Raw genomic sequence first — 22016 nt, forward strand, 5'->3', positions numbered from 1 at the left:
ACTGTCAAAAATCCAAATATTTAAATATAAAGTCTTACCTTGGATTGGATGAACTCAACTTCGTTTCCCTGACGATTCCTCCCGGCAGATTATAGAGAGCCTCGGCCATGAGCGTCGTGGTGGCTCGATTTGTCGATCCGCGTAAACAGCTCGGAATCGACCAAGAGAGAGATATAGATAGAGATAGAGAGAGAGAGAGAGAGAGAGAGAGCACTTCCAAAATCTAAAGCAGCTTCTGAAGACGCTAGTTATATTTTATATATCGTAATCAGTAATTAAAGTAAAGCTTTCTTCACACTTTCTATATATATATAGATATATATATACCTTTAACCTATATATTATGCATATCATAATAACTTATATATAGACACACACACACACACACACCCACACACACACACACACACACACATATATATATATATATACATGCTTCAATATTTATATATATATATATATATTTTTTCCTTATCATACTATTCATTTTACTTGTTAATTTAATTAATTAATTTTATTTTATTATTTTATTATGTATTTTTTTAAATTTTATTTTTTCCCGGTTACTACAAGTAGACTGCTGTGAGAGAATGGTAGAGTGAACGGAGCAGGGGGAAGAAGACTTCCCCGGCAGCGTGAGTGTGATGGAGCTGCGGCGGGTCGCCGAAGCTGCTGGGTTCGGTTTGGCAGTTGTGTTCTCGGAGCAGGTGAGTGCGGTGAGGTTCGTGGTTGGCTGCCGGAGATGGGAGAACCGTGAGGACTGTGGGATGCGAAGTTGGTAATGCTGTGGGAGGTGAGTGTGTTTAGGACCCTGTGAGAATCCAGATCAAAGTGACACCAAGAAATTTACGTGGTTCGGTCCAATAATGACCTACGTTCATGGAGCACACAGCAACTATTCATAACCTCGCCGGATATGTTACAATTCTCTCTCTCTCACTCCTCTCTCTCTCTCTCCCCTTCTTTCCTCTCAGCTCTCTCTGCACTCTCTGTGCTCTCTCTGCACTGTGCTGTGCTGTGCCTGCACTACTGTGCTATTGTAATTCATTTTCCACAGCTCTTCTTTATATAGGCTTAGAAGTTTAAATGATAATCAATACAATCAATACAAATTGGAAGTTTAAAATCAAGAGATAAATGGAGAATAAATTCCACACATTTTCCTGACTCAACTCAACGCGTCTCCAGCTGTGTTTCTGGCTCCATCTCTAACAGAGTGAGAGTGAGGGTGGCTAGTGCGGGCTTCTGTGAAGTGAAGGTGGTTGTGGGGTGATGCAAAGATGGAGAGGGACCAGGGAGGAGAAATGTGTGAGAGAATGGAAGGATGAACGGAGAGAGATGGAGAAGGGGCATGGAGCTTGCCAGCATCGGGTCTTCCAGCCGCTGGGGAGGCGTGGGTGAACGAGAGATGAAGAGGGAGATGGCTTGTGACTGTGGGGAGGAGCAGGCCGGAGTTGGGTGGCTGTGTGTGCTGGGATTAGAGAGAGGATGCAGGGTGTAAAAACTAATACTCTCTCTATTTTTATTGAATGAATCAAGAAGTAAACAAAATACTACAATCATGCTTGACTGAATAAATACCAGCTATTTTTATATACAAGAGTTGGTAAAATAAAATAGAAAGCAAAAACAAATTTCCACTCTTTTGGAGGGAAAAATAGTTACAAGTTTATTTTAGAGCTACTCATGGTTACAAGAACTATATCACAGCCTCATCTCCTCAAGCCACGTGTTAGCAAAAACTTCATCACTGATATTCTATTCTTGGATTATATTCTTGCCTTTCAGTGCACTAATATCTCCAGCATTAGTTTTTAACTTGTCAAATTTAACACCCCCCCACCTCAAGAGCAAAGCTCTTACTGCTGGATCATCCATGATATACTCTAGATATGCAATTTGATGAGTAAAAATATTAATCAATCCCAACTTCTTAACCATTCCAACATAGTTGTCTACACCAAGTGCTTTAGTAAAAATATCTACTAATTGATTCTTGGATGCAACATAAAAGGTCTTAATTGTACTATCTAAAACTCTGTTTCTAACAATGTGACAATCTGCTTTTATGTGCTTTGATCTCTCATGAAACACTGGATTTGCAGCAATGTGCAATGTTGCTTGGTTATCACAGTAAAGCAAAACTGATTTCTCATGCTTCACTTGCAAATTTTTTAATAAAAATAAAATCCAAGTTACTTCACAAGTAGTGCTTACCATGGATCTATATTCAGCTTCAGATGAAGATCTTGACACCATTGATTGTTTCTTTGATCTCCATGGTATCAAGACATTTCCAAGAAAAACAGAATATCCAATAAGTGATCTTCTTGTATCTGGACATCCTGCCCAATCAGCATCACAATATGCTTTTAATTATAAATCTGAATCACTAAGGAAAAAAATCCCTTGTCCAGGTGTTCCTTTAATTTATTGCAAGATTCTTGTTGCAGCTTGCATATGAGGAACTCTTGGCTTGGCTAAAAATTGACTTAGCTTGTTCATGGCATATGTGATATCAGGTCTGTTGAGTGTGAAATACATCAATTTACCTATAAGCCTTCTATACTTGCTTGAATCTGATAGAAGTTCACCGCTGTCCTTTGATAGCTTCAATTGTTGTTCCATTGGAGATTTTCCAGGCTTACAACCCATCATGCCCTTTTCCTTTAAAATTTCTAAAGCAAACTTTCTTTGGTTTAAGCTTACTCGGCCTTCTTGCTTCTAGCAATTTCAAGTCCTAAGAAGAACTTGAGTGAGCCAAGATCCTTAATTCCAAATTTAGCATCCAAAATAGATTTCAAATTTGCTACACAAGTGGGATCATTTCCTGTGATGACCATATCATCCACATAGACCAATAAAGCTGTAAACAAAGAACCTTTAGCATGAATAAAGAGAGAATTATCAGCGGTAGACTGCACAAAACCAAGTTGCTGAATAGTGTTTGATAGTTTCGTATACCATTGCCTTGAAGCTTGTCTCAAACCATAAAGAGATTTAAGTAGCTTACAAACAACAAGAGGAGCTAAATGTGAGGAAGAAGAAGCAACTGAAGTCCCCCCCTTGCTGTGAAAACCAGGAGGCAATGACATGTACACTTCTTCATCTAAATCCCCATGTAAAAATGCATTATTAATGTCTAATTGGTGAATAGGCCAACATCTAGCAGCTGCCAAAGCAAGAAGAACTCGAACAATGACTGTCTTAGCAATAGGAGAGAATGTCTCAAGAAAATCAATGCCTTCCCTTTGTGTGTACCCCTTAGCCACAAGTCTTGCCTTATATCTATCTACTGTTCCATCAGCATTCAATTTAATTTTATACACCCACTTACACCCAATAGGAGTTTTACCAGGAGGTAAAGTGGTCAACTCCCAAGTATGATTATGTTCAAGAGCTTGAATTTTTGTCCCTTGCAACTCTCTAAAGAGGATCTTTAACAGCTTGAAAGAATGATTGTGGCTCTTGAGGTGATGTGCTGACTGTCAACAAATATGACTGATAACAAGGCTCCAGGAGTGAATAAATGAGCCCATCAGCCACATCATAAGGTGTATCAGAAGGATGAGAAATAGCATGAGTAGTAGCACAAGCATAATCCTATAAGTAAATTGGTTTAGTGGATTACCGAGATGATCTTCTAAGAGGTGCTGATGGTAATTCATGAGCTGATGGAGAAGCAGATTCAAATGTGACTGAAGTAGGACCTGTAGGAATAGTAGGATCAGAAATTGTAGGAAATGAATCTGAGTGGAGAAGAGAAACCTGAACTGGAATAGGATCATGAACAAAATCTGAACAAGCAATAAACTCATCTTGTATATTAAGAGGAGTGATAAAAAATCCATTACCCGAGTTGGAAGATGCAAGAGCATCAACTTCAGGAATTGAAGTAAATGGGTCTGAAATTGGGGCTTTACCATCAACAAAAGGAAATATGTGTTCATGAAAAACCACATTTCTAGATATGAAAACTGCATTTGTACATAAGTCTAAAACCTTGTAACCTTTTATGCCAAAAGAATAACCTAGAAAGACACACCTCCTTGCTCTTGCTGCAAATTTGGATCTATTATGTGCAAGAGTAGATACATAACAAAGACAGCCAAAAATTCTTAAATGATCATAGGAAGGAAGACTGCCATAAAGAATCTCATAAGGGGTTTTGTGAGAAAGAGGTGTACTAGGAATTCTATTAATCAAATATACAACAGTTAACACACAATGTCCCCAAAGATGTAAAGGTAAATGGGAATGAAACAAGAGTGACCTTGCTACATTTAAAATATGTTAATGTTTCCTTTCTATAATTGCATTTTTCCGAGGGGTTTCAACACAGTTTAAATGATGTAAACTTCCCTTTTTAGAAAAAAAAAATCACTCATGATGAATTCAGTTCCATGATCAGTTCTAATGATTTTTACTTTCCTAGAAAATTGAGTTTCAACTATAGTACAAAATTGTTCTAATATGGACTGAGTTTGTGATTTGTGTTTCAACAAATAAACCCATGTACATCTAGAGCAACATCCACTATAGTGAGAAAATATTTGCAAAAGTCAATGGTAGATACAGAAAATGGACCCCACAAATCACAATGGATCAATCAAAACAATTCTTGGAAATATGTAAACTTTCATTAAATGGTAATCTTTTCTGTTTGGCAAGAGGACAAACATCACAAAAGAAATCTTCATTTGAATCACCAATCTGTACATTATTTGACTTGAGTAAATTCAGCTTAGCATTTGATGGATGCCCCAACCTCAAATGCCATATGTGTGGCTGAATTTTATTAGCAGAAGAAACAGCTGAAACAAAAAAAGAGACTGACTTGCTATCTTCCAGCAGGTATAGACCATTGCTCTCTTTACCCAGACCAAGTGTGCTCCAATGAGCAAGGTCCTAGATGAAACACAAGTTACCAAAGAAAATAAGGCAACACTGAATAGATTTAGCAAGTTGACTAACTGATATGAGATTAAAACTAAACGATGGAACACAAAGAATATTATATAAGGTGAGGTTTTCATTAATTTTAACAGTCCCAACATGTGTAACTAAGGCTACCTCACCATTTGGCAAATTCACATGAGAATTCAATGTAGCAATTATGGTGATGAAACAAGACACAAAATGTACCATATGATCAGTAGCACCTATGTAACGACCCGGCCCTTTACACGGACTCAGGTGTCACTCACATACATCAAATACCTATACCTGTTCATGATATGGAAACAACCCGCCCTAAACAGGGACATACAGGTGTAAAACATACATAATCATGATGTAAATGTCGCGGAAAAACATAAACATCCATTGGGATTACTACTAGCCTTATACCAGAGTTCACTAATACATCCATAATTTACATACATTCGGACTTAGAGTAATCGTCATATTACAACCCTCCAAAAAGGACTTTCATCAAGTTTAGTACAAAAATTTAGATGCTTACGTAAGCTAACCAAAATAACCTCCCTAGTCCTTTTATCTACTAGGACCGACGCACGGATGGACCTGAAAACAAAGGTTGTAAGATAGGGTGAGACACCTCTCAGTAAGGAAGAAGGAGTTACAACAGTGTGTGACTGCATACATGCATATTTTCATTCAACATCTGGAATATAAATCAAATATTTTCAATACAGTAATGCATCAGGTATATCATTATTCAGATTACAAAATTCCCACATCTGTCTTTCGACTATTTAATGATTTATCAGATGACCAACAGCAAAATATCCCTATAACCAGTTTTACCCCGTGGCTCGGGTTGTGCACTGGTACTCGTCCAATGCCCTGTTCGTGCAGACACTGCCGAGTACCTACATACGATCCGACTGCCTCCATTGGCCCAATATCAGCCAATGGTTTCACCCTGCTAGCCGACCATCTTGGTACCCACATCGTTTAGTACGTGTGGTTGCACGTGTACATCTAGCTACGATATCGTGCCGTATCATATAACAGTAGTTTATTTCAACTCTGCAAAGAAAGTATTTTTCAACCCTCCCGGGACTCTCAAGCTGTGGTTCTGTGTATCATAAATTCAATTTATACAAATATGATTTTATCTCCCATAATCTATATCAATAGTATAGAAATAATTCCAGCGGGTTCAAATCGGCGTCTTTGCACCTGGTTTACCCCTCTTTGTTTACTGATGCGGCTCGGTGTATCACCAGCCTCTGTTTATCACATTGTCAGTATAACAAATTGGAATTTCATTCCCATATTCTATATCAGTAGTATAGAAAATACATTCATTTCCATTTCAACATATATCACACAAGTTTAATACAAAAACCCGCTAAATGATAGAAATTCAATATACATAGTTTAACTAAATAAATAAAGGAATCGAGCCTCTCCTACTATAGTATAAACACAAATAACGATGTTTGTAAAATTTGGAGATCACACGTCGAAATCCTCGTTTTTACCAAAAACCGTAAAATCGTCAAACCGGCATTTCTACTCGGTAGAATTTCACAAATAAGCAGTTAAATCATACATAATAACGTAAACTAGCTTTTTAGCGGTTTAGTTTTCCAAAATAAATGTTGTAATCAAATTCCCCTTACCTTATATTCAAAATGAAACTTCGTACGAAAACGGTCCAAAACGACAACTCAAGATCCCGAAAACCTAAAACCACAGAACATAACCTTACTATGTTTTCTACTGCTATCCGAATATCCAATCAAAATTAGGATCAGATTCCTACCTCGATTCTTGGGAAAACCCGAAACTCTCCGAAACGACGATCCGATCCACTAAAAGTGTAGAGTTTTCTCTTCTGATCCACGCAATACCCTCCGTTTTTGGAAACGGATGACGAACGGCGAAGGATCTTAGAGAGAGAGAGAGAGAAAATGAGAGAGAGAGAGAGAGAGAGAGAGAGAGAGAATGAAAGAGAATAAGAGAATTTATAGAATAAATCCTTGAGAGAGAGAGAGAGAGAGAGAGAGAGAGAGAATGAGAGAATGAGAGAATGAAAGAGGATAAGAGAATTTATAGAATAAATCTTTACTTAGCCCTTAAGTAATCTAAATAAATATCTCCTCCAAGATATTTATATATAAATATCTCAAAATATCTTCTCCAAAATATCCTTTTTTTTTTTTTTTTTTTTTTTTTGGGTCGGGTTACTACAACCTATGTCTAGAACCCACTTAGCATATTCAAAACAGGTTATATTAACCAGTTTGGCTGAAAAAATGGAATGAGTTAAATTTGAACTGAAAGGAAGATTAGAAACAATACCAGACATGTTTTCAAGGTAATTGTTAGGAGTTTGAGGATAAGATGTAATGGCTAATGCATCAGCATTAGCAGTAACACCAGCAGATGAACACATATCAGTAGCTCCAAAAACCAAACTAGTCAATCCATTACCAGTACTCACATTGGCTGCAATATTTTTTTTACCAGAGTTACATCCAACATTGAGGAATGTCAATAATTTCTCACACTGAGCTTTAGAAATAGGACATTGAATCGAAACATTCTCAGGTGCTGTTCTAGAATTGTAGATAACTTGATTAGCACTTGGTCTTCCTTTAGGTTTATATCCTGGTGGATAACCATGTAATTTGTAACATTTATCAATCGTATGTCCAAGCATATTGTAGTGAGTGCATAAAATTCTCTCCCTTTTATTATTTCCTTTGTTCCAAGTAGAATTACCAGAGTTACTTCCCTTCGAATTTGCATACATTGCCACTGAATCAGGCTTTGCAATGTAAAACCCTCCATGTACTACATTCTTGTGAGACTCTTCTTGAAGAACCAAGGCATAAATCTTGCTAATCGAAGGAAAAGGCTCCTGCATCAGAATTTGAGTCCTTATATTCTCAAAATTCTCATTCAAACCCATAAAAAATCTCATAGCATAAGTCTTGTTGTGAGAAACATTTAAAGCTTTGATGGCTCCACATGTACACTCTGGTAATGGCTCTAAATTTAGCAACTGATCCCATAGTTTCTTGAATCTTGTATAATACTCAGTAACTGTAACAACCCGAATTTTTAAATGAAATTTAAATGATAAAAGAAAAGGGAATTGGAAACAAAATAGAAGAAGGAAGCTGCCAAGCTTCGTCGATGAACACAGGGTTTCGTCGACGAAGGCTTAAAGGATTTCGTCGACGAACACAGGGTTTCGTCGACGAAGGCTTAAAGGATTTCGTCGACGAACACAGGGTTTCGTCGACGAAGAAATACTGAGAAGGGTTCGGAGCTGACTGAATTTCGACGACGAGGAGTGGATTTCGTCGACGAAATTTGTGAAGAACTTGTCGATGAAAGTCGGGCTCGTCGACTAGTTCCGCCACCTATAAATATGAAAAATCCGATTTTAATTTCATTTTTAATTTTCCTCTCTCTCTCTCTCTCTCTCTCTCTCTCTCTCTCTCTCTCTCTCTCTCTCTCTCTCTCTCTCTCTCTCTCTCTCTCTCTCATCTTCGGCTCTCTCACTCTCTCTCTCTTCGATTTTGGGCTACTTTTATGCCGGATCGAAGATTTGAGGCTACCACGACGTTCCTGGCGAAGTTCTCCATAAGTTTGCAGAAGCGGATCGTCGGGAAAACAAAATTGGAAATCATCCCTGGGTTGAGATAAGGCTTTTTAAGCTAAATTAGACTTTGTGATAGTTATAGAAATTGATACACGCATGAAAATACTGATGATTAATACTGGGAGTTTTGAGTTTCAGGATATTGAGTAGGAAATCCTACGGGGGGTCAGGCTAGGGAATTGTAGGCGCTTTCACAGTAGCCAGGTAAGGGAGTAAACTAAAGGAGTACTTTTCCATGCAAACTATTATTGATTATGAGAAGATTTATTTTCAGAAAAAGCATATGATATATTTTTTTATTATGAATGTAATGTACGATTTGGAAAATACTGCTATGATGCTTAAAGTGCATATATGTATGTATGAGATGTTAGGGAAATCATGATTTTAAAACATAAAGTATGACTTTTAATAGAGCATGTGTGGCATGAATATTATTTTTACGTGAAACGAGATATGATATGAATGCTTATTCAAGTAAAACACATTTTTAGGTATTTTGGAAAGATGGGTTATGTTATGATGATTTTGACGAATATATGATAAATGAGTTATTTTCAAAATGTAAATACCTTAAATGTTATGATGATTTTGACGAATATATGATAAATGAGTTATTTTCAAAATGTAAATACCTTAAATGTATTTGACGCGAGGCCATATTTATGTTATCAGTACGAGGGCATATTTATATGTTTTTGGCACGAGGCCATGTATTATGTTATCGGCACGAGGTCGTATTTATATGATTTTGGCACGAGGTCATGTATTTATGTTATCGGCACGAGGCCGTATTGATGTATTGGCGCGAGGCCATATTTTCTATGATTTTGGCACGAGGCCATACGTATGATTTACGGCGCAAGGCCGTATCTATGTTTCCGGCACTAGGCCGCGATGATGTTATATATGTTCATGTATTATATGTTATTACAACCAGGATGTTAGTTTAGTTCAGACCGGGAGTTCGGTACCGTAGCTATGGGTTGATTTTGGCATGAGGCCTTATTAATGCTACCGTCCCACTAGGGGATGGGAGATGGATAGTCGATGTGGCTTTTAGTAGAGTGTGGTCGTCCACCTAGCAGTCCGGACAAGGGTGTGGCGGGCCCATCGTACTTACAGACGTAGTTGATTCGGCAGTGATCGGTCAACCATTGTTAGGTCCCGCCTTCGGGCTGCACAACCCGTCATGGGGGGTAATACATGACATTAATTAGCTATTCATCCTGGATTGATTTTCAGTATTACGAGTTATAAGAGATGTTTATGCATGTTATGATTTATTAACGAATATGAAAGTACATGATTATCTAGTATGATATTATGATTATTTCCAGAGTTATGAAATGTACTGTATATGTATAAGCACTTTAAATATTCATGTTGCCACACAGCTGTGTTTAGTTTACTTTCCCTTACTGAGAAGTGTCTCTCCCCCATCATTATTAAACTTTTCAGGAGCCCCTGAGAGACCGGCGGGTCAAAGCTGCCGTTGAGTTAGAAAGATTACCCCGTCAGGAGGGTAAGATTTTTGTACTAGGGTTAGAGTTATTTTGTGTGACCCTAGAGATATTTTGATGTATATAGATATGTACAAGAGTACAGTATTATAATGTTACAAAAGCTCTGGTATTATGTTTTATGGATGAATGTATATATTTTTATGTTTACTACTGCGTAGGTTTTCCGTTGTGTATGACAGGTGTCCCCGCTGCCTACGGATTCGGGTTGATCATTTGATGTATTTTGTTATATTTTATTGAGGGACGTTACAGTAACTGTCATCGGGTTTTGAGAAATAGCAGAAATCTCCTTCTGAAGATTGTAAATCTTGGGACCACTACCCTGTGAGAAAAGTTTTTGCAATTCAAGCCACATTTCTCTAGCAGTTTGACAGTACATTATGCTATTCGAGACATCAACATGCATGGAATTGATCATCCATGAAATCACCATTTTGTTGCAACTTAACCAATCTTCATAAAGAGGAGATTCTGGACTTGGCTCAACAATTTTGTCATTAGTGAAACCTATCTTCCTCTTTGCAGTGAGAGCTAATATCATAGCCCTTGACCAAGAGTGATAATTCTTCATTCCAAGCAGTGGTTGTGTAACCAAGATATTACCTGGATTTTCATTTGAATTGAGAAAATATAGATTTGGAGAACTGGTCTCAGTGGTCGGTGGAGTAATACGATTTGTTTGATCATTTGATTCGGAGGATGCCATGAATGATGCTCCAGAACTTGATTAAAAATTCAAGTAGAAAAATGAAAAGAAATTGGGTAGGAAATCATTGATTCTAAGCTAGCCCAAGCTCTGAACCGAAGCTCTGATACCATGTAAAAACTTAATACTCTCTCTGATTTTATTGAATGAATCAAAAAGTGAACAAAATACTACAATCATGCTTGACTGAATACATACCAGCTATTTTATATACAAGAGTTGGTAAAATAAAATAGAAAACAAAAACAAATTCCCCCTCTTTTGGTGGGAAAAATAGTTACAAGTTTATTTTACAGCTACTCATGGTTACAAGAATTATATCACAGCCTCATCTTCAAAAGCCACGTGTTAGCAAAACCTTCATCACCGATATTCTATTCTTGGATTATATTCTTGGATTATATTCTTGCCTTTCACTACACTGATATCTCCGGCATTAGTTTTTAACTTGTCAAATTTAACACAGGGGCTACCAGTGATGGTGTTGTGATGATGGAGATGTGGAGAGTTTGAGGCTCGCCGAGAGATAGATGAGGGAGGAAAGAGATGAAAGAGATGATGGAGGATGAGCGTGCAAGGTTAAGGTTTTTTTTGAATCGTCCGCCCCCCTAAACCTTGCTGCCGTGCATGCCTTTTATAGGCCACAAACACCCCCAGGAAACCTAGTGTGCATGTGTGCGTTGAGTGGATGGCAGCTTGTCTTTCGTGGGCCACTCATGGCCCATGCAAACCATTTAATATGCCCAGTTTTATTTAAAAGAAAAGCTCGAAAAGATGGCTTAATTCCCAAAAAAGAGGACCGGACTCAAGTTAAAATAAAAAACTACTCAATAAAATACCTAATTGAAAGACCTCAACTTTAAAATTTAAAAGACGCAGTTTAAAATTAAAAAACTCAGTTTAAAAATTCATTTTTAAAAATTAAAAGACTCAAATTTAAAAATCAAAAGGACTCAATTAAGAAAATTAAAAATACCAAGACTCAGTTTAAAATACCCAAGGCTTAATTAAAAATATTCAGACTTCTTAATTTTGAAAATAACTCAATTAAAAACAACCAGGACTCAAATTTGAAATAACCGAGAATCAAATTTTAAAATAATCGGAACTCAATTTTATTCAAAATAGCCTAGACTTAAATTTTTAACATACCGGAACTCATTTCTTAAAACACCCGTGACTCGAAATGAAGAATAATCGAGACTCAATTTTGAAATAAGATGACTCAGTTTTGAAATAAAATGGGACTCAATTGGATCCTCCCATTCTCGCGATTCAAGGTCGACTTCTTATGATGCCAGGTTTTCTCAAAAGGCTTGGTTAAAAGTCGGGTGTCTACAAAGGAAATAACATGGTGGCCTCCTTATATATGCTTTTTTTTTTCTTCTTTTTATAAAAAATGTTATGGCTTTTATTTTGCCTCCTAGGAATTACGGTTGCAAACCAACTAAACTGCCGTCGAGTGATTTTGGAGTTCAGTTATTAAGTGCACGTTCAAGTTCATTTATTATACTAATGAGCGATTAGCCAAGCTTGTTCATTGAACGAGTCAAGCATGAGCAAGGATAGGCTTGGCTCATTTTGGTTCGTGAACAACTCGATTAGGATCAGTAATAAGTTCGATTTCAATTTGAAGCCCATTAATTTTTGCTTACTACTCATCTATTTAAATTCTTAATATTAATAATTATTTATTTATTAAAATTATAATTACAAGTGAAGTGACAATAAGGGAGGGGAAAGGGGTGATATTTTACTGGCTCCCTTAAGAAATTTCAGTGTGGGACAAAATGCTCAAGGCATGTTGCAACTAGCAACAACTAGCAGTCTTCATCCCATACTTGTCCCACATTGGAAATCTTTCAACATTGAGCCTCTCCTTTTCCTATAAATCCAAGATTCTCCATGTTGCGATGTTCTTGGCGAAGGGCACGGATGGTGAAAAATAATAATATTATGAGTTTGATGGAGTCACTACTAGCTTATTATTTACCTAAGTGTGAGTAGTTAGGACACCAAATTACTACTCATTTGATTGGTCACTAGATTAATCCTAAGCTAAAGAACCAATAGTCTCGATCTATTTTTACTAGAGTTGGGATTAAGAGTTTAGTTATGCAAGAGAAAAAGGTATTAGCACGAACAGTATCTAATTAATTAAGAATTATCCCTTAATTGAATTTAATGGTCTTTAATTAACTCATTTTAATAAAATGAACAAAAGAATAAAAGAATTTAAAAAGGAAAATGCAAATTAAAGTGTGATTTAGGAATATCTAATAATTCCTCCAAACGAGGAGATCTTGTTAGATAAACTCCCGTCAGAGTTAATACAGGTGAGGTTTGAAATATTTTTTTTTTCTTTTTTAAAATCATTCGGATGCACACAGACAAAAGTTGGGAAAATTGTTCAACTTTGAACAAAAGAGTCTTTAGAAATATCGCCAAATTTTTCCAAAATTTATAAAACTTTTCTAAGATTTTTCCAAGTATTTCAAAAAAAAAAAATTTCAGGATTTTTGAAAACATTTCCTTATCTACTTCGGCTCAAAACAACTCAAAAATAGTTTTCTTATTTTTTTTTCTAAATTTCAAAATATTTTTCCAAATTTCTCTTGATTTCTCTCTAATTTTTCCCCATTTTTAAAATTGAAAATCAAATTAAAATTAAAATTAAATAATAAATAAATAAAATCATTTAGAAAAATTGGACAAATTGAACTTATTTGAACCAAGTTTGGCTCGATTGGGCTTGGTGGGCTGCGTGTACACCCATAGTGGGGACGTACATGTGACGCTGTTTATTTATTTATTTTTTTTAAATTTATTGTAGCAGAGTGACGTTAACATGACATCAATGATTTTAATCCTCATTTAGTATTGTCAATGTGAAATGTTTGTGTTAAATATGTAGAAAGTTTTTAAAGAAATTTTCTTTTGAGCATATTATTTCTATCAAGTTCTATTATAATAATCCGATCTCTAAAATTAAAATTACAAAAACTTTATAATTACCCTCAACTAACAAACCTTAATAGTATTAAAAAGATGAAAAAAAAACAATAGTACACTGCATCAAACATATTTAAAATTTATATTTAAATTTTATATAAATTTAGATAAAATAAAATATTAAATTATATTAAATTTCTTCCTTATTTGAATCACGTTGAGATAATAAAATACCTTGCATTATCAGGATTATTTCAAAGTAGTTTTCACGTGCCCCAGCCAAATGCACGCGTGGCATGCATTATTATTTTGTTTGGTATGTGTCAGGATAAGTTTTGAGAGTTTGTCAGTAGTCCCCACTCAAATGAATGCATGCCTCACCCAACTCACCTATTCATAAATTAATCCATGAATTACGTTCAAATCACACATCGCTTCTGTCCTTTTTTGTTGGCCCCACTCACATGCAAAATTTAACAATCACGTGGGAATATATATATATATATATATATATATATATATACATATATGTTTTTTGGGGTGAAAGTATAGGTGTCGTTTCCGATTCAAAAAGAAAGTATACGTAATCTATCCATCGAAGAATGTCGTCAAATAACAACCCAGTTTACATTGAATTCGAGCTGGAGATCCCCGACGAGATCCCCGACGGCGACTGGGAAGCTTACCGGGATTTAATCGACCGCATACGCGAGGCGGTGGCGGTGAGGACGGTGCAGTCCATTCCCGTGCTTGCTAACGAAGAACGGACGCCCTCTACATGGATCGACATCAATTTGCGACTAGCAAATGATTCACGTGGTTCTTCTGTCTGGTTCAGGACGCGAGCCGACAACCTCTACCTCGTTGGCTACCGCCTCCACAACCAGCAGCAGTGGTTCGAGTTTTCCGACGAAAACGGAAAAGCTCAGAACCTAATCGACAGATCCACAAACCTAGGCTTCAGCGGCAGCTACGGCTCCTTGATGAACAGGCGCGCCGGTAACTGGGAATGGGAAGACGTGATGGTGGGTCTGTTTCCCCTACGCCGGGCCATAGAAAATATCTATAACACAGAGCGCCGGGACAGGGCGCGGTCGCTGCAAGTCGTGATTTTGATGATCAATGAAGCGATTAGACTCAATAATATACGGAACTTCTTCACTGAGAATACCTACGAGATCGCATTCCCTAGTGAGTTTGTTAATCATGTGCACGGCTGGGGAAACATCTCTGAGCGGGTGCGAGACGTCGACGAGAATGCTGATCCCAACATGGAATTAAACATTCCTGAAAATAGTATGGGCATTCAAACTCTTGCGCAGGCAATTGTTCTACTTGGCATCATAAAGGATAGTGCCCTCGGTGGAAAACGTATGCTTCTCAGTTCTGTAGTACACAGGAGTACTACTCCGCAAGGACAACAACTGGTGGAGCTGTTCTCAGTCACCCTCAACGGTACCAGCGGTGAGATCTACCTATACGGCACCATCACCGTCACCGATGGGTTGCTTTCCCAGTACATTTACAATCGGAACAGGAACAATCCTGAAGCCATTTATGCTAATGACACTCTTTTGTTGAGCGGTCCGCCTCGATCCATCTCAGCCCTAGACAGCTTCACTATCGATGTGGATCTCTTAGCTTCCAACGACGAAATCAGCTACGGGCAAGGCTCGTGGAATGTTTACTTGACGGCCACAAATGAGTACGACAAGCCCTTATCGACGGATATTGAAGGCAAGAATGGTTCGGTGAGATTGAGCTATATAGTTTTCAGTAATGCCGTGCAAGCCACTGTGGAAGTCACGCTAGTAAATGCGGATGGAAAAAATACTGCTGACGTTTTTGGAATAATTACAGCTCGTAGTGACAAAGTTTCCAACGAAAGTATGCTCTTTTGGAAGACGTCGAATGAGAACAATTTACAAGTAAGCCTTAATCGGCCCGTTTTCTTATTGAGATCTACAGTAGCTGTGCCCCTAGACTCCTCGCTCAGAATTAGGGCTCAATTATTTGATCGCGATAGAGAAACTAATTCTAATAAAGAGATTGCTCATGACACTGTAGCGTTTCCTCCTTATCTCTCAGGTACACATACTAGAAATATTTCTGGCAGGCATGGGCAAGTCCAAGTAAAAGTTACGTGGAAAAATATTTAATTTAGTGCTTAAATCTTGTGTATAGGGCTTTAGTAAGCCCGTTAAATAAATTTGATAGTATTGAAAGTGGTTATTTTAGATCTCTCTGTTTTTGGTTTCTTCTCAGCATCACTTAGCAATGAGCCTACATTGTAAGACTTGGTGGAAATAAAAATAGATTAATTAATTAAACTTGATGTATATTTATTCTCTTTCTGTATCTATAGGTATATTATGGATTTATGTACTAGGTTAGTTTTAAGTGAAGCTTCGGAATAGTACCAACTGGAATAAAATTCCAAGAAATTTTAAACAAAAAATCATAGGACTATGTTTGGATTTGAATTATTTGACCATGTGAAATTCTAATTAAAGTTCAAAGCAACAATAAATTTGTCTGCTTGATTTTTTTTAAAAAAATTCCACCTTATCCTTGAGCTCACGATCATTTTGAAAAATTAAAATTCAAATTTTGAACCTAAATTTGCAAACCCATGAATTTAATTCGATTTTGAAAATTCTGAAAACATATTTTTTTAGTTTGGAACCGATTATCTTAATTGACAACTTGAAATTATGGGCCAAAATTAGTTTTAATTGACCTTATTTATTACAAAAATAATAATTAGAACCCAAATCAGACGTCGACACGAGGCAAGGTTCGAAATAAAACCCAGATTTGAACCCGAGTCCAAACCCCTAATAATGCCCATGCCCAATTCCATATCCATGCGCTAGCCCAAGCCCATGTTCATCTTGATTTCCTTCACCAGAAAAAAACTAAAAAGTAAACCAGCCTCAATTTTTGGATTACAAGATTCTGCAAAAGTCTCCTTTTCAAATTGATCTTCCAATTAAACAAGGGCAGCCACACTGTCAATCAAAGGGCCTCAATTGCCAACCAGTCCTTAGCCGAATCTTTACCGACAAGGCATCACCACCGCCAATCTACTCAATCAGATAGCCGGCGATGGTACCTCATCTCCCTCGCAGAGGAGGAGGAGGCTGGGAGAGAACGGATCCAAAAGCAGAGACCTCAAAGGAGCATCCACACACTTCCACAAAGAGAGGGAAGACATAACCAAAAAACCTCAGCAGACTCGTAGTTTTTGTTTCTCCTCTTCAAAAATTTTTGGGTGAAATATATAACACTTTGAAGTTTTTTAAAAATAGCATTTCATCCTTATGTTTTTAAAAATTAACAAAAATTTAAATTTTGTGACAAGATACATTTTTTACTAGTTGATCGTTAGTCGATTATTAAATATATATGAAAAAATAAATAAAATGTTAATTTAACACTTTAATATCTATATACAAAAATAAAGCAGATATTTAAAATTATAATAACTATCGTGAAATTAAACTTATGAGTCATACGATAAAACTATGGAAAAAGGTAGTTGAGCAAAGATTAAAGTTAGAGACGAAGGTCTCAAAAGATCAACTTGGTTTTTTGCGTGAAAGATCTACCACAGAAGTTATTTATCTTTTAAGAAGATTAATGGAACAATTTAGGAAAAAGAAAAGGGACTTACATATGATATTTATTGACCTTGAGAAAGCATATGATAGGATATCTAAGAAAGTTCTATGGTCGGTTTTAGGGAAAAAAAAAAAAGTGTATGTAGTAGGTATACCGACGTCATTAAGGATATGTATAATGACGTAATGACTAGTGTAAGGATTATGGATGGAGAAACTAGAGAATTTCCATTTACTATAGGTGTACATCAAAGATTTGCTTTGAGTCCTTATCTTTTTGTTTTAGTGATGAACCAATTGACTAAGAGTATTCAAAAAAAGGTTCCATAGTATATGTTGTTTGCAGATGATATGTATTAATTGACGAAACTAGGGACGGAATAGAGGCTGAATTAGAATTATGGAAAGAAGTTTTGGAATCTAGAGGCTTTATGATAACTAGAAATAAAACAAAATATATGAAATGTAATTTTAGTAATGATAGGAGGAATATTGGAGACAAAGTTAAACTTGATGATGAAGAAATAAATAACACTCGTAGATTTCGATACCTTGGATCTATTATGCAAGTTGAAAGAGAAATTGAAAATGATGTAATGCATAGAGTTAAAACAGGTTGAATAAAATTGAGAAGTGCTTCAAGTGTGCTCTATGATCATTGAATACCCTTAAAATTAAAATGAAAGTTTTATAGGATAATTATAAGACCAAGTATGCTATATGGATCGGAATGTTAGGCAACAAACAAACATAATATCCAAAAAGTAAAAATTGTTGAGATGAGAATGCTTAGATGGATGAGTGGTATAACATTCAAAGATAAATTAAGGAATTAACATATTCGTAGTAAGTTAGGTATAGCTCCTATAGAAGATAAGATATGGGATAGACGACTCAGATGGGATAGACGACTCAGATGGTATAGACATTTACAATGTACGCCACATAGTGCACTTGAGAGGAAGAATGACTTAGTTACGGTGGGGGGGGGGGGGAATAAAAGGGATAGGGGTAGACCTAAAATAACTTGGGAGGAGATGGTGAGTAAGGATTTAATATTTTTGAATCTATCAAAAGAAATTGTCCATGATCGCATAAATTGACGAAAAAATGATTCATATAACCGACCCCACCTAGTGGGACTAAGACTTGGTTTTGTTGTTTTTTGTTGTTGTTGTGATTAGATAGTTTAAAATATAACATTAAATTACTAAATAAAGTCAAAAAAATTATTCAGTTAACTACAATAAGTTTTGGAAATTGAACTTGTAAATAAATTAGACAACTAGTGAGGCAATGTGCTATCGAGTAAAATGAGATGTCTCATTCATATAAATAAGTTGAGTATTCCAAACCTTCATTTTAATTGACATCATTTGGTTTTCCTCTGGTTTTTGTTTATGTTTGATTTGTTTGGTTTTGATTCCATATAGGCTTGCTTAGATTGGTTTATTTGGATTATTGTACTTGTATTTTTATTAACTTTGATGTCTAAGGTGGTTTTTATAGTTTATATGTAAATCCCTTGTGTCCTAATTGTAACCACAATTTTCTTCCACCATAAGTAATAGCTATCAATAAAATTGGGGTTCTGTTTAAAAAAAAAAAAACCCGTTGATTGGTTGGGTCAACCTGTGACGCCCCGATTTTTCCTACCATTTTTTTTCTAATAAATAGTAAATAATAAATCATCACCTGTCAACCAACTTTGATACCATATATCGTATATAACCCGACCTGCAGTGGGTACCGGGTAATCAATCTATACCATATAAATATACCTAACAGCGGAAGTCAATATACACCATCCCAAATACAAATACCAAAGTTCTAACCATCCATATATACACATGTCTATAAACATCTCCAAAAAAATTCACAAAATTATCCAGGGGATTACACAAAACACATCCCCAACACAAAACACTTACCCTGACTAACAGGGTACCAGCTCCCCTCTATCTCGATACTCTCTCTACTCGACGGTCTTGATTACCTGAAATGTTTAAATTTCTAGGTGAGACACCTCTCAATAAGACGGAATAAATTATTCACAGTGTCTGACCATATGAGTTTAATTATACCATTACACATTCCATTTTAATAACTATATCAGGTGGGAAAAATATATACAAATATGTACTCATACTCACATAAGTCACTACAAAAAATAAGTCACTACAGCTCAGTAAGGGAAAAACTAAGTTAATGTCAGTGTATGGCCAGCATGCATTTAGTGTACAGAAAATAACCAGTTCACTAAGTAGATAAACATATTCATGAAAACATTCTTATTTTACACTCACACGCACAATTAGCCAAGGATAGGGAAGATTACCTGCCCATACAAGTAGCTTCCCTCTGCTCTAGTACCATTACTGCTACCAGGGAACTCACCTTTCTCAGTAAGCCCTCGAAGTTATCTTATTAATTAACCGTATTCACATAAATTAACAGATATGCATATAAGACACTCCCTGTGACAAACGCGTCATTTACCCTCCCATGGCAAGGGTTGTGCGGCCTGAAGGCTCGACTAATGCCCTGGGGGATCCACCCAGACAGTAGTCATCTATACTCTCCGCTAACATACTCCGCGAGTACACGCAGCTCCAACTGTTGGTCTGATTGCCCTCACCCAAGGGTGCTTTCACCTTACGTAGGCAAATAGGACAAGGCCATCCTACACCTCTCAGCACAAGTGTGGGTGCACACGGCCACATTACAAATCTCTAACAACAATACCGGGCTCACAATACACTGGTCCCCAGGGTTCCTAAAGCATATCATGCAATTTAGATAATAAAAATCACCATTTAAAACATTAATTCACATATATTTCCTGTTATTCCAAAAACTTGGCCCCCGACCAAAAATACAATCTGGCATATAACCATCAATTAAAATTTGGCCCTTGGCCATCAAATAATAATCCTAACCCTCGGCTAACCAAACAATACCCGGCCAATGACCGTTAGTTCAAACCCTTGCATTTTATCAATAGTTCCAGTATTTTCACAAACATTTCTAGTATTTTGCACAACAATCCCAGTATTTCTCAAACAATTTGGTATTTCAAAATCCTAAATCCAAATACCAAGTAATCCATACAAATTAAATCATCCACCACACAATTTTCCTCATTTTAACATATTCATATAAATAAACAAACTTTTCACCATTCATTTTATTCAAAAATTTCATACCATATATCATAAGTTTGTAAAATTCATTTCGAACGGTTGGTTTTCAAAATAACCTTCAAATTCTTAAATAAATATATTAATTAAATCATTTCAAATTAAATAAAATTCCCAACTTAACTTAATCTCTCTTACCTGATTCCTGAAAAAGTTCGATAACACCCCGCCTTACGCCCCAGATGTTCAAAAACCCTTGAGCCCTGAAATTCAAATTTTACCATATTATTCGTTACAATTCCTAGAGTAATTTTTCCTAAAATTCCCCTACGTTCTGAATACCCTAAATAGCCTAATAAAAGCCTAAATTATCAAACTTATCCCCGATTTAGGATTGGTACCCTGGAGCTCCAATTCGAAAACCCGTTTTAGCTAGATTGTAGAGAATCTCCCCACGAGTCTCCTGACAATTTCCGTTCATTAATGGGGCTTGTAGTTTAAGAGAAATTGAAGTAAGTTTAAGATTTGACCTTACTGTAGGAGATATGCCTACGCCACCCCCATGACAGATCCGCTCTAATAGAAATGTCAGTGGCGGTGAGGAGAGCCCAATAGCATTTTCTTATTTTTGATCGGCCGAATAACAGAAACGAAATGGAGGAGAGTGGGAGAGAGGGAACGAGGAACTGAAGATGCCCCTCTGTCTGTTGTGCGTGAATCCTGAAGGATCAAAGATCCTTAAGGAAGGTTTACTCTCTCTATATATATTATATCTTTATATTATTATTATTATTATTATTATTATTATTATTATTTAATTAATAATAATTATTAATTAATTAATTTTATTTTTTAAAAAATTTTAATTTTAATTTTTTAATAATAAATTTTTTATTTTTTATTTTTTATATTATTTTTTATTTTATTATTTTATTTTTTTAGGATCACTACAATGGTAGCTTGTGTTTCATGGGCCACTCATGGCCCATGCAAACCATTTAACATGCCCATTTTTATTTAGAAGAAAAGCTCGAAAAGATGACTTAATTCTCGGAAAAGAGGACTGGACTCAAGTTAAAATAAAAAACTACTCCATAAAATACCTAATTGAAAGACCTCAACTTTAAAATTTAAAAGACGTAGTTTAAAATTTAAAAACTCAGTTTAAAGACTCATTTTTAAAAATTTAAAAACTCAAATTTAAAAATCGAAAGGACTCAATTAAAAAAATTAAAAATACCAAGACTCATTTTAAAATACCTAATTCTCAATTAAAAATATTCGGACTTCTTAATTTTGAAAATAACTCAATTAAAAACAACCAGGACTCAAATTTGTAATAACCAAGAATCAAATTTTAAAATGACTGAGGCTCAAATTTTAAAATAACCAGAACTCAATTTTATTCAAAATAGCATAGACTTAAATTTTTAACATGATTGGAACTCATTTCTTAAAACAACCGTGACTCAAAATTAAGAA

The 22016-nt window shown here is 35.9% G+C and overlaps 2 protein-coding genes across 2 annotated transcripts; one reads left to right on the forward strand and one right to left on the reverse strand.

The window, feature by feature from the left end:
- Positions 1-7167: 7167 nt before the first annotated feature.
- LOC131151495 (uncharacterized) lies at positions 7168-10819 on the reverse strand. Its single transcript, XM_058102735.1, has 4 exons — positions 10435-10819; positions 7699-8022; positions 7271-7584; positions 7168-7173 (listed from the first exon to the last, which is right to left on the reverse strand). The coding sequence occupies exons 1-4, from the start codon at positions 10817-10819 to the stop codon at positions 7168-7170; spliced, it is 1029 nt and encodes a 342-aa protein (XP_057958718.1).
- A 3554-nt stretch (positions 10820-14373) lies between these two features.
- Positions 14374-15930, forward strand: LOC131151496 (uncharacterized). The gene has a single exon (XM_058102737.1). The coding sequence runs from the start codon at positions 14374-14376 to the stop codon at positions 15928-15930; it is 1557 nt and encodes a 518-aa protein (XP_057958720.1).
- The last annotated feature ends 6086 nt before the right edge of the window (positions 15931-22016 follow it).

Source organism: Malania oleifera, chromosome 3, assembly GCF_029873635.1.
Source record: "Malania oleifera isolate guangnan ecotype guangnan chromosome 3, ASM2987363v1, whole genome shotgun sequence".
NCBI classification, from domain to species: Eukaryota; Viridiplantae; Streptophyta; class Magnoliopsida; order Santalales; family Ximeniaceae; genus Malania; species Malania oleifera.

Excerpts from the sequence above, each read along its gene's own strand:
- LOC131151495 (XM_058102735.1), bottom strand. The coding sequence starts at position 10,819 with ATGGCATCCTCCGAATCAAATGATCAAACAAATCGTATTACTCCACCG. Across the intron at positions 8,023-10,434 it reads GCAAAAACTTTTCTCACAGG|TTACTGAGTATTATACAAGA; the intron begins GTAGTGGTCCCA and ends GGGTTGTTACAG. Across the intron at positions 7,585-7,698 it reads TTCGAAGGGAAGTAACTCTG|GATATAAACCTAAAGGAAGA; the intron begins GTAATTCTACTT and ends GTTATCCACCAG.
- LOC131151496 (XM_058102737.1), top strand. The coding sequence starts at position 14,374 with ATGTCGTCAAATAACAACCCAGTTTACATTGAATTCGAGCTGGAGATC.